This window comes from Pongo pygmaeus, chromosome 3 (genome assembly GCF_028885625.2).
Source record: "Pongo pygmaeus isolate AG05252 chromosome 3, NHGRI_mPonPyg2-v2.0_pri, whole genome shotgun sequence".
NCBI lineage: Eukaryota > Metazoa > Chordata > Mammalia > Primates > Hominidae > Pongo > Pongo pygmaeus.
The window spans coordinates 60,586,128-60,599,987 of record NC_072376.2 but is presented as its reverse complement, the minus strand read 5'-3'; the positions used below and the strand labels follow the sequence as shown (position 1 = coordinate 60,599,987).

Here is a 13,860-nt window from a genome sequence, read left to right as displayed (position 1 = left end):
GGGACACTTCTGATGTGTGCCTGTTGTACTGGTGTAATTATTAATAATTTCGAGATGGAGTCTCACTCTGTCATCCAGGATGGAGTGCAGTGGTGCGATCTCGGCTCACTGCAACCTCTGCCTCCCAGGTTCAAGTGATTCTTGTGCCTCAGCCTCCTAAGTAACTGGGACTGCAGGCGCCCACCATCATACCCGGCTAATTTTTGTATTTTTAGTAGAGTCGGGGTTTTGCCATGTTGGCCAGACTGGTCTCGAACTCCCGACCTCAGGTGATCCACCCGCCTTGGCCTCCTAAAGTGCTGAGATTAACAGGAGTGAGCCACCACACCCGGCCAAACTGATTCTATTTATATACTTGTGTCATAGATGAAATAAAGAAAGCGAACAAAGGAGAATGGAAATATCAATGTGAGAAATAGGTTGAGAAACGATTAATGTTGTTAATTGTGAACAATAAAGAAAAAGCAGGAGTTACTTTGCATTTTCTTCTCATCCTTCTACCCAAGGCACCAGAAAGGAGATAGAAAGATTTTGGCCTCTCATTTCCCTACCCAACCACCAAGTGGTGCTGTCAGGCAGGAACAGTTTAGTTGCTGGCCAGAGCTCTTGGCATATGGGAAGACAGAGAAGTAGAAATAAAGTGCCTGTTCTTTTTTTAGTTTTTTTAGAGATGGGGCCTTGCTGTGTTGCCCAGGCTGGTCTTGAACTCCTGGCCTCAAGCGATCCTTCCAAGTCATTGAAATTGCAGGTCTGAGCCATTATGCCTGGCTCTGAAAGAAGATACTCTTGAGTATATGGCATTAGTTGCAGAGGGAATGTTTGTGTATCTGTAATGGATAAATTATATGTAGGAAATACACTTTAAATCCTCACTAATGAATGAAAATATTAAACTGGTATGGAGTCATAGGAAGGGCACTGGGTATGGAGTCAGGGCTGGATTTCAGTTCTAACGCCTCCACTTCATACTCACATATCCTTGGCTGCTTTATTTAACTTATTTAAAATCTAGTTCTCTTCTCTGTAAAATGTGGCTAAGAATGTCCTTCCTTGCCTCTTTACTCCAGTTGTGATCCAGTGAGATTATGCTCATGAAACAACCTTGCACTTTTCTAGTGTAAAATGGCATATGCATTTCCCGAAGTGTTATACTTACCTCTTAATCTAGAAAAGTGAAGGTGTAGGCCAGATGACTTCTGAGGGAGTTTCTCTTCTCAAATTCTGACAGTCAGAGTGGCCTAGGTTTTAAGTGATCATGTTCTTCCTCATCAACAGTTTGCTGATGTCGCTGATTCAAGAAAGAACACAGAGGCCTATTCTAGGCTCTGCTCCTGATTTGCTGAACACTTTGTGCCTAGTTTCTACTTCAAGGGACAACAGAGGAACCCATGAAACACTAGGAACCAAGGTGCTTGTTAGTATTCAACCTGGCTGTTGAGTTAATGTGATCATATAATTTGTCACCTAACCTAGAACACTGAAGAATAAAAGGAGTGCTATTAATAATTACAACAGGAGAGGCCGAGGCAGGTGGATCACCTAAGGTCAGGCGTTCAAGAGCAGCCTGGCCAACATGGCAAAACCCCATCTCTACTAAAAATACAAAAATTAGCCAGATGAGGTGGTGGGGGCCTGTAGTCCCAGCTACTCAGGAGGCTGAGGCAGGAGAATTACTTGAACCCAGGAGGCAGAGGTTGCAGTGATCCGAGATCACACCACTGCACTCCAACCCGGGTGATAGAGCAGGACTCTGTCTCAAAATAATAATAATAATAATAACACCAGTACAACAGGCACACATCAGAAGTGTCCCAGGCAAACCTGGATATCTGGTCCCCTTATTATACATAAAATGTTAAATTTCTCTCTCAGGTAGAGAATAGTAAAAATGCTCCGGTTGCACCTAGGTATCACTACTGCTGTTAGGGATTAGCAAAATGCAGGTCTGTTAGGATGTTGGAGGAAAGAACAACATATACTTAACCACAGTGATGAACAGGAGGCTGTTTTTCACTCTTAAAAACACATAGTGTTGCAGCTCTGCGGTTAAAGGTAAGAGGAAAATAGCTTCAAATTTCCTGATCTTTCATTTTTATTGCAATTTGAATATGTAGGATAGGAATCTGTCTGGTAGCCTGAGTTATGCTTGGGCCTCTGCCTGCTTTGGTTATCGTCAATATGGTTGTGCTAATGCTCAGTAAGTGCGAATATCCATTACATCTCCAACAGTCAGTCCTGTGATCAAATATAAACAGAGAAACAAAAACGGTTTGTCCTAGAGATTTCCATGTGGCACAGCCACGCACTCAGGGCTTTTCAAACCAGATAATAGAGAAGGGGTCAGATTTGTCAAACAAATTGAATTATCAGATCTCTTTGAAAATGTCTAATGTCCTAATACACCAAGAAATGAGGCAAATAGATTTCTGATATGGAGAAAATGTCTCAATATTTTCTAAAGAGAACCTTTAAACCAGAAGAGAAATGTGTACTACTAAGCTTGGAAGCAAATAACAAAAGGATCAACTTTCTAAATAGTTTGTAGAGAGGAAAAATGGCTCAAATAAGTTTAAATGACAGCTAATAAATATTCCTTTTGTGTTTTGGAGTATGTTATTACTTTTTGATTGCCCATTTAACTTCTTTTGTTTAGGAGAATATTAATTAGATTAATTAGGTCAATACGCTGAAGGATAGAGAGATGTATTTGTTGCATGGAAGAGGAAGGGTGCTCGAAAACTTAAATGATAATAGAAATCAGTTTGGTAATTTAAAAAAATCTAATACAGGCCGAGCGCAGTGGCTCATGCCTGTAATCCCAGCACTTTGGGAGGCTGAGGTGAGCGGATTACTTGAGGTCAGGAGTTCGAGACCAGCCTGACCAACATGGTGAAACCCTGGCTCTACTAAAAATACAAAAATTAGCCAGGCATGGTGGTGGGCGCCTGCAATCTCAGCTACTCGGGAGGCTGAGGCAGGAGAATCACTTGAAGCCGGGAGGCGGAGGTTGCAGTGAGCCGAGATTGTGCCATTGCACTCCAGCCTGGGTGAAAAAAAAAAGAAATCAAATACAGATAAGCTACACATACAATGGAGAATCAAGTAGATAAAATTGGCATATTGCTCTGTAGACATCCAATCACTTTAGAACATTAAAATATTCTTTCTAAAAATGTTCTCATTCCCAGTGCCTGACTCTGAAAAGAACTGTTCATTTGTAATTTTGGGGATGTGACATCATGATTGGTTTTTTTGAAAATATATGCTGGGTTCTACAGTATTTTTGCCTGAGCTCAAATTACATAGCAAGATACATTAGAGACGTGTGTGGTGTTGCACATGCACCATGGCTAGATTTTCAGCTGCCCAATCACATGCCTTTCCTTAGGGCATTAGACCGTCTACTGCAAGCAGACAGAACTTTCTCAGGTTAGTTGTGTATTTTGAAAAGTCCAGAAAAGAGTCTTTGACAGAATGGAATTATCTCTTTGCATAAATATATATTAATAGATTATTATTTTTATGGTCCAACTACCATTCTTATTTTATGACTATAATTAGGTCATGGATAAAATGACCCACAGCTGGTACCTTGCAGAGCTCCAAATTATGCCAAAGTCCAACCACCCATGCTGCTTGTTGCCATGCTACTCAGTGATATGGACCTGATTTTTTTCCCCAATTGAGTGGTTTTTATGAGCAGGTGTTCAGCTAATAGGACAAACAGAGGGTGTGCAGCTTTAGCCAGCTCATTAACATCACGAAATAATTGAAAAGGACAGATACACCAGAATGTCCAGCTCAGGGGACAGCTTTGAACCTACAATAGATCACTTTCTGAGCATCAGCTGTGATACTGCAGAAAGAGATTGAGTGAAGCTTCAGAAGACCCGGAGTCTCCTTCCAGCTCTATCACATAGTCTCCAGGTAACTTTGGATAACTCTCTTATTTGCTTTAGACGTCCATTTCATCATCTACTATTGAAGCTATTAACCTGCTCCACCTGTCACACAATGTTGTAGGATTCAATGAGATGGATTATGTTTATGAATGGCACTATAAATTATCAACACTACATAAATACAAGATACCATTATTAAGGTTCTAATCCAGCATTCCCAGTGACTCAGGATATAATTGGGCAACTAAATGACATCAGGTTTTGCAATCATTAAAATGGCAAAACGTTTTAGAAACTTCACTCAACCTCATGACTAATAAGATTTCTTAGAACATTTCATTTGCTTTTTCTGGGTAATCAATAACCAATATCGAGAAATAAAATGCTTCTAGAATTTATAAAGCCAAGTTTAAGAAAATTACATTTGGCTGGTTACAGTGGTTCATGCCTGTAATCCCAGCACTTTGGGAGGCTGAGGTGGGAGGATCACTTGAGGCCAGGAGTTCGAGACCAGCCTAGGCAACAGGGAGAAACCCCGTCTCTACTAAAAATACAAAAATTAGCCAGGCATGGTGGCACACACCTGTAATCCCAGCTGCTCTGGACGCTGAGGGACAAGAATCGCTTGAACCCGAGAAGTGGAGGTTGCAGTGAGCCGAGATGATGCCACTGCACTCCAGCCTGGGCGACAGAGCAAAACTTTGTCTTAAAAAAAAAAGAAAAGAAAGAAAAGAAGATGACATGAATGCAACCCCCCACTGCTAAATTTGATTGGCTAAAAAATTATTGTTATTATTATTTGAGATGGAGTCTCACCTGTCTAATTTTTGTATTTTTAGTAGAGACTATACATAGTCTCGCTCTGTCACCCAGGCTGGAGTGCAGTGCTGTGATCTTGGCTCCCTGCAGCCTTCGCCTCCCGGGTTCAAGCGATTTTCCTGCCTCAGCCTCCCGAGTAGCTGGGATTACAGGCATGCACCAACATGCCCATCTAATTTTTGGATTTTTAGTAGAGACGGGGTTTCACCATGTTGGCCAGGCTGGTCTTGAACTCCTGACCTCAGGTGATCCGGCCACCTCATCCTCCCAAAGTGCTGGGATTACAGGCATGAGCCACTGCACCCAGCCCTAATTTTACCATTGTTTAGTCAACTGTTGTTTAACTCTTGAGTTAGTTCCAAGGACTCTCCTCCCTTTTCAACTGTGGAACCCTGAGCCAGGTACAGCGTATTAATGAAAGTAGGGGTGGCCTCCTGCTTTCTTCCCTCCTGTTTCATAAATCCCAGTTCCAGCCATCTCCAAAGATGCTAGTCTATGTCCCACGAAGAGGGTAAGGCATATATAATAAAGTGATAGATACTTCCAACATTAGTTATTGAATTAAATATTAGCCACTGAATTAAAGTTTTTTGTATAACAGATTTCACTGCTGGCACCAGCAAACTGAAAATCTGGAAAGGGTTGATGGGGATATCAGGGCTAAGGAAGATTGTTTATGTACATTTCCTTAGGGAGAAGCCACAAGGAAGAAGTGAAAATACATCAACAACGACTAGACTATCTAAGCAGATCTGTCATGACCTTAAGAATCCTAGGAAATTTTCCTCATGATCCTAGATGGAATGACTAGATCTAACAGCCAAAATGACTGCCACTAGTTTCCTGCCCAGTATACACTAAGAGATTAGAACTGATCAATGTCTGCCTCAGGTTTTTGTTTCATTTCGTTCTGAACATACAAGGACAGAGTAGATCATTTGTGAAAGATCTGGCAGTGTTTTCACATTTGGTCACATTTTATCAAAACTACCAGAAGCAAATTACAAGAAATTATGTGGAGATGGGTAAAATTAACTTCTCTACTTTTTATTTATTTGTTTGTTTTAGAGATGGGGTCTTGCTCTGTTGCCCAGACTAGAGTACAGTGGCGTTGTGATCATAGCTCACTGCAGCCTCGAACTTCTGGGCTCAAGCAACCTTCCCGCCTCAGTCTCCCAAGTAGCTAAAACTACAAGTGTGTGCCACTATGTCTGGCTAACCAAAAAAAAAAAAAGAAAATGTAGAGATGAGGCTCAAACAATCCTTCCACCTCTGCCTCACAAAGTGCTGGGATTATAGGCACAAACCACCATGCCCAGCCAACTTCTCTACATTTAAAAGAGCTTCTATTGCTACCTAAGCGTGGCTAAATAAGAGGCTGAAGCACCTGACCTTGTGATGAACAATTCCTTGAATGCCCAACATTTATACTGAACTTCTTTTTGGTTTAGCCAACATAAATATACCAGTTCTCAGCCTGGGCGGGAGGGATACAATGCTTCCCACAGGAACCCTGAGTCACGGGGAGAGTAAATGACTTGGCACGGAGGTCAGAATGAGGACTCGGGCTGCCTAAGTTCAAGAGCCAGCTCAGATACCAGCTCATCCTAAGATTCCAAGCAAGTCATTTTATGCTCTTGCATAAAGTAGATTGTACTCACAGATGACCATATAGTTTATTGCTCAGGCCAGGTATTTTTTAGAGTAAAAGGGGGTGCTATTAATAATTCCACTGGGACAATGAATCTTTCAGGCTCACAGCTGCTTTAAAATTCCATTACAGCTGAGAAAATAGGACCCAGGTTCCTGCTCACCAGACCTGTCCTCTGCTCCCCTGGCAGGAGATAGCTCATCCTGGAGTTCTGGGGAAGATTGTTCAGCATATTGTAAAAGATAGATGTAGGCACTTTCCCAGCAAATAAAAAGGACAGCCTGACCTGCACCTGCTTTATTGCACTGTGTGTTCAAAATCAACAGCACTGGAAGGCCAAAAACACATCAGGGCCCTTGCCCAGGAAGACAGCAGATACATGCACCTCCTGCACCAGGAGACATGAGCCTTACATTTGCAGCATCAGGCTTGCTGCCCCTCTATCAAACCTGTTCCCCTGTTCCCCAAGTGAGTGGGCAGGATGGGTATGGTCCAGGACAGAGCTGGGGCTGCTTCAGGATCCCCAGGTGTTGGGTTTTAAAAGGGCAGGTTACTGCTTTATAAACCACTCCAAGCCATAGGTTATCCTTCTACCAACAATGTCATCTTTCTATAGCACAGTCCATGGTCCCTATTCACTTGATGTTTTAAAAGTCAAAGGAAGCCGGCCGGGTGTGGTGGCTCATGCCTGTAATGGCAGCATTTTGGGAGGCCAAGGTGGATGGATCATTTGAGCTCAGGAGTTCAAGACCAGCCTTGGCAACATGGTGAAACCCTGTCTCTACCAAAACTACAAAAAATTAGCCAGGCGTGGTGGTGTGTGTCTGTGGTCCCAGCTACTCTAGAGGCTGAGGTGGGAGGATTGCTTGAGCCTGGGAGGTGGAGGTTGCAGTGAGCCGACATCGTGCCACTGTACTCCAGCCTGGGTGACAGTGAGACTCTGTCTCAAAAACAACAAAAAGTCTAAGGAAGCCATCAACAACATCCAGAAATTAAGCTGAGTTAGGTCATAACACAGCCTTAAAAAATGTCCAAGTGACCTCTTGAACTAAGTCATTGTATAATGAGAGAATTTGGAAATGAAGGTGAAGGAGAACTATTCAAAGAAAAGTCATCCAAGGAAGGAAGAAATTCTATCGGTCATACAAACCTGTTTTATCAGTCTTGCAAACTTGTCATTTGTTTTTCTTTTCTTTTTTTTTTTATTTTGGAGAAACTCTGAATAACAGGAAAAAGCATTTGGCTTCCAAATAGGGGCATTAAACTGGTGTTGACTGCTGCCCTGATGCCAACGGCCTAATCCGTTCCCCAGAGCTAGAGTGCCAGGGCTCCCAGGGACTCAAGATGGAGCTCGTCTTCACCCTCTCCTCCCCACTGCTGCTGTCACAATGTGTCCTCTGGCTTCAGGGCTGCTCTGGGCTCCGACTGCCTGCAGACTGCCTCCCCAGAAGGGATGTTAATTACACACCTGGCCACGCCCCTCTTCAGAGACAGGACTGGCCAAGGGCAGCTGCCACTTGTTTTCAAGAGCTGCCGCAATCTGGTTTTCAAACTGGGCAAAAGTGCCGGAATGGGCCCGTGGCCACATGCACTGAAGGGGAGGGGGGGCTGCCCCAGCTGCAAAACTGGGTCCCCAAAGATTGAGGCTCCTGGCCACTAAGACTAGGCAAGCTACTCTGCTGGTGCCAGCCTTCTGCTCCCGAGAAAGAAGCAGGTAATATTTTAAAATCCCTACGAGCAGAATTTCTTGACATTTTGTCTCCATTATAGTAACCTTAAGGTGGCTCTCCATTTTTCAGAAAGACACAGGAAATGCAGCTACTTCTGATGAGTTCGACTGCATTGACAAAAAATGGACTAATTCAGAAAAAACAATCTAACAGGGCCCACAACCTATAGATGGTTGCCTACTGGATATGGTTTGAAAAATTATACTGAAAACCCGCAATCTTGGTATATTTTTGCCCAGCAAGTTGCTTGGAATTCTGACCAATAAGGAGGACATATTTTGCATAAAACTTTGATTCGCCTGATTGCCCCATTTAAAAATTCAAATGGTAACTATATTTATATAACATTTCAAGGAACTCCTAGATATGTTATCTTGCTGGAACCTACTTACTATACCAGGGAGGGACATAATTCATTAAACAATTATTGTCTATTAACATCCTAATTTTAATTAGTTTTCCAGAGATGGGGAAAACAAGCCCTGAGAGAATGAGACCTGGAAAGTGGCACATTTGGATTGAAGGAGAGGTAAAAACCAATTGGAAACATGGCCAGGGTGGAGCCAGTGAGGCTCTGTGGTCCCACAGACACCTCTGAACTGACACCTGCACCCATACAGGTGCTGAGGGAGAGCTAAGGAGCCACACACAGGAAGGACAGGAGTCACAAAGACAAACTTCACCCACTCATGCTTTTGCCTGTGCCTGACCTGGAAGTCCTAATTAAAAGACCCTGGACTGCCAGATAGACTCATCCCAATGCTGGGAATGCACACATGCTATTTCTTGAAAGAACAACTTGGCTGTCCCCCAGAACAGAGTGCCTGGTGTGTACACTGGGATTCCTTTCAATAATTAGAATCCTCTGCTTATGCCAGATATTAATCGGGAACAAAAGGAAGCTTTAGTTTTGAAACATCCCTTCTCACTCATTAGCACAATCCTTTAATAATGCACCTTGGAGGCCCTGAGTAATTCTAGTTTGCTGCTCTGCAGCATGTCTGGGTTCCAAGGATTCGCTTGGAAGGTGCTGGATAACCCGTCCTCGCTGGAGCTGGGAGTATCCAGAAGCAGCCTCTTTCTTTACCTCTGAGCTTCTGTTGCTGTGTTCCCTGAGCCTCCCAAGCCTCATCCTGCCCTCGGACTTGGTGGCCAGGTGGCATGGGGCCATCCACATCCTCTCTTTGGCCCTTACTGTCCTTATCTGTCAAGTGAATGGTTTTGATTTCACTGGTTTTCATCCCTAGCTGCACATTAGACTAACCTGGGGAACTTTAAAAACCAATCCCAGGGCTGCATACCTGGGGATTCTGATTTAATTGGTCCAGGGTGGGGCCCAGTCACTAATTTTTTTTTTTTTTTTTTTTTTGAGATGGAGTCTTGCTTTGTCACCCAGGCAGGAGTGCAGTGGCACGATCTCCGCTCACTGCAACCTCTGCCTCCCAGGTTCAAGCAATTTTCCTGCCTCAGCCTCCCGAGTAGCTGGGATTACAGGTGCTCAACACAATGCCCAGACTGATTTTTGTATTTTAGTAAAGATGGGGATTCACCATGTTGGTCAAGCTGGTCTCGAACTCCTGACCTTAGGTGATCCACCCACCTCAGCCTCTCAAAGTGCTGGGGTTACAGGCATGAACCACCACACCCTGCACCAGTCACTGAATTTTTTTTTTTTTAAGTTCTCCAGGCCCCACAACCACTAGGTTAGATTATCTCCAGGGACCCTCCTAGTTCTATAAAAGTCTATGATCCTTACTGTCTGGTCTCTGTGCTTTACTGAATTTATTTTTTTCTCCATAAATACTCATCTTTTATGTTCAGTGTGTTACATAGGCTGATTTTTAGAAATGCTTTTACTTATTTAAAAATTATATTGTTGGTTAGGCGCAGTGGCTCACACCTGTAATCCCAGCACTTTGGGAGGCCGAGGCAGGAAGATTGCTTGAGCTCAGGAGTTTGGGACCAGCCTGGGCAACATGGCGAAACCCCATCTCTACAGCTGGGTGTGGTAGCACAAGTCTGTGGTCCCAGCTACTCGGGAGGCTGAGGTGGGAGGATTGCTTGAGCCTGGGAGGCAGAGGCTGCAGTGAGCTGAGATCACGCTACTGCACTCCAGCCTGGGTGACAGAGTGAGATCCTATCTCAAAAAAATAAAAATAAAAATAATGTTGTTAAAGTATTGTTTGTTGGGCATAATCAGCTATAATACTGAATGTTTAAAGTACACAATTTGATAAATCTTCCCATATAAGAAATGGTCACAGTCACAATAATGAACATATCCATCACCCTCAAAATTTTCCTGTGTCCCTTGGGAATCCCCCCAAACATTTTTTCTCCTGCCCCTACCTTCCCAAGTAACCATGGATCTTCTTTCTTTCCTTTTTTTTTTTTTTTTTTCTTGAGACAGAGTCTTGCTCTGTCGCCCAGGCTGGAGTGCAGTGGTACAATCTCAGCTCACTGCAACCTCCGCCTCCCAGGTTCAAGCAATTATCCTGTCTCAGCTTCCCGAGTAGCTGGGATTACAGGTGCCCACCATGCCCGCCTAATTTTTGTATTTTTAGTAGAGACGGGGTTTCACCATGTTGGCCAGGCTGGTCTCAAACTCCTGACCTCAAGTGATCTGCTCGCCTCGACCTCCCAAAGTGCTGGGATTGCAGGCGTGGGCCACCACACCCAGCCACTTTCTTTTTGCTATAGATTAGTTTGCATTTTCTATCATTTTATACAAATGTAATCACTCAACACATCCTATTTTGTGCATGGACATAACTTCTAATTATCTCCCTGGACTTCAGATTTCAAGCTCTTTGAGAACAAGATCCACTTTTTCTTTTCTCTTCCTCTTGGCCTTCAACTTATCTGTTCTCAGATATATCCCTTAATCATTATTTGCTTGATTGACATAAGACCTTCAGGAACTTAAAACCAAGCTTCAGTTTGGTGGCTAAGAAGTGCCTGCCATGTTGAAGGTTTTTAACTCGCCACCACTTCTGGAGAGGTTCCTCAGTCGGCAGCTTCAGCCCAGTTAAAAAAAAAATAATAATAAGCACATGAGCTTCATTTAGGTCCGTGGACTTCTAGGAGTCCAGAAAGTGAGGGTCAAGGTGTGGGTTGGGGTGTGGGGTGGAAGGGGAGGCTCAGGATGCGGGGACCTGAGAAAGGTCCTTGGCTTTCACCAGATTCTTGATACAAAGGGATAGACTATGGAATTAATGCCCTGCTCTATTCCTATCTGCTTTTTATGAATCTGTTGTTTAATTATAAATCCTTTACTATCTGCTCCTCCCTTCTCCTCCCTTCCCACCTCCCCAGCACCTTTGTTTTGTTCTCCGCCTGCCCTGGTTATACTTAACCCTACTTAACTAAACACACTACAGGGCCCTGTCCAGTGGCAGTGCCACTTCATGGGAACTGTTTGCATTCCTCTTCTGTTTAAGAGCTTCTCATCTGAACTATGTGATAGATTGTACCTTTTTATTCAATGATTCTTATTCCACTTTACTTAACAGTTTACCCTGAATACTTGGATGCCACTCACATATCACAAACCTGTATTTTCTCTAAATCCCAGAGCCTGGGATTCCTTTTCATCTCAAAAAAAAAAAATCACTGTTTTTGTTGTTATAAATAAGTATTATGAGAACCAGAAGTAACAATAAACTGCAAATTCAAAATCAAGCCACTTATCAATCCAGAGACACCTCCCTCATTTCCCCTTGTCAAACATAAAACATATTTTAAAATGATACTATGTCTGATTTTAGATAAAAGTCTGGGATGTAGAATAACAATAATCTGCTTCTAAATGAGAAAATCATAGGCATCTGATAAATGCTGGTTTCAAAGTTATCTTTCCAAAATAGAAGCGAGTAGAAAAACATCTTACCTGCTGGCCAAAAGACCAACACCGACTCCCCTTCCTCCAAATTCCCCTCGACCCCACGCAGTTTTGTTTGTAAGGGACTGATGTCTTACACCCAGCAGCATTTCCTAGCTTCTGCTTGGGGGTAAGCTTTTCATTCCTACTCTGCCTTTCACCTCTACTGTTTTCCAACAGAAGAGCAAATACGGTAACGATAGCATTTTGGTCTAGTTCCTGCACAAACTCATTCCTCTGCATAAAAGGCAGACCTTTGAAAGGTACTTACGTGGAAGAGGCAAAGGCAAGCGCAAGCCCTGGGTTTGGAAGCTGTGTTTGCTGATGCCAGCCTGCTTAAATAGCTGGGCTGGCTGACGCAGGCTGCTGATAGCACGTTTATTTACGCCTGTGAGCGCACACTCGAGCAAGGACCTGAAAAACCTGCAGCGTGGGCAGGAGGTAAACCACTGAAAGTATGCCGAGGTTACGTCTCTCCTGGTTATTCAGGTTTGATGTTCAGGCTGGGACTTCTGAGAGTCTCATGGAACTTTCTCATCACTATCTTCTCGTCCCTGACCTCTCTCCTAGCCAAGCAAGCTTCTTCACCAAGATAGGATAAGAGAGATGTGGCTGAGAGAAGACGGGGAAGAGAAAAGGGACCCTGAGTCTTTTCACCCACTTCCTTACTTTGAGCGGGTTTCCAGTTAGATGTTGCCTCATTTCAAAGCGTAGATCTGGTGCGGTTGATTTCACAGCTCTGAGAGCTGGATGCCAAGCTAAGAGCCTGGACGCCAAGCTAAGAGCCTGGACAATTGCCCAATTAATGAAAGGTTGTTTTCTTTTGGGCACAGAATGTACACATAAAGAACAGTTAAAAGGGAGAGATTCAGGCTAGGATGATACAATTTTAGGTCTCCCTCAAAAACTATTCTCATTTATTTCCCCTGCATCTATACTTTCCTCTTACCATCCCCTCCCCTTCGCTAATGAACTTCCTGTCTAAGAGGTGAAAGATTCCCCATGGGCTTGCAAATAAAAAGCCAGTGTGTGAGCAAGTCTGTGGGAAGATGCATGCAGAGTGTGACAGAGAGTTTAGGGGCTCGTGTGACAATCCGTGGAAATGTTTCTAAAGGTGAGGGTATGTGTGTGGGTGTGAGGACCCGACCGTTGGATGTTTATGTATTTTATTAGCTAGATACGGGAGCTAATACTCAATTGCAGTACACTAAACATTAGGTGGGTATGATTTTGAGGGAATGAGGGAAGGGAGACAAGATCTGGTGAGATCATCTATGGGAGTATCTGTGTGTATTTGCTGGTTTGTAGCACAAACCTACCAAGTGCCATCCAGAGAGCCACACCCTATATTTTTCACTTCACCAGAGAAAGAGAAAGCCCACTTGAGTCTCTTGGGAACAGTAGCCATATGTGAAAGAAGAGCAGCGCTCATTCAGAATACCTCTTTCCCTCTTGGAAAAGAGGGTGACGGTTATAAAACATGTGTGGGAAAGAGCAGAGACAGGGGGCCCAGGTTAACCCAACCTTGGTTACCAGAGGAATTCTTTTGTTTCCTGCCTAATTCATTGCCTAACTTCTGACCATTCTATGGCCAAATATGGATGCTTGCTGCCACGATTTTTTGAATGGGCAGGGTCTATGTCTTGTTTATCATTTGATACCTACAGCATTATTATTATTATTATTATTATTATTGTTGTTGCACAAATTATTATTATGACAGCACAAATTATGATGATGATGACAATGGTGATGATCCATAATCTAGTAAGACTGACTGTGTGTCAGGCTCCATGTAAGGCACTGTACAGAGAGTTTGTTTGCTTATTTAATATGTAATACAACAACCCTATGAGGTTTTTTGTTTTTTGTTTTTCA

General features: G+C 43.3%; 1 protein-coding gene across 3 annotated transcripts in view; it reads right to left on the bottom strand.

The window, feature by feature from the left end:
* Nucleotides 1-12,743, bottom strand: part of HOPX (HOP homeobox) — a 32,602-nt gene extending 19,859 nt beyond the window's left edge. Inside the window, exon 1 of one of the 3 annotated variants that reach the window (XM_054484673.2) lies at nucleotides 12,652-12,743. In XM_054484673.2, coding sequence (XP_054340648.1) covers nucleotides 12,652-12,684 — 33 coding nt within the window. In that variant the 5' untranslated portion in view covers nucleotides 12,685-12,743. Of the gene's footprint in view, nucleotides 1-11,991; nucleotides 12,087-12,253; nucleotides 12,510-12,651 lie in introns of those variants that run through there. The other 2 variants (XM_063664524.1, XM_063664522.1) reach the window with 2 other exon arrangements.
* Between the last annotated feature and the right edge of the window lie 1,117 nt (nucleotides 12,744-13,860).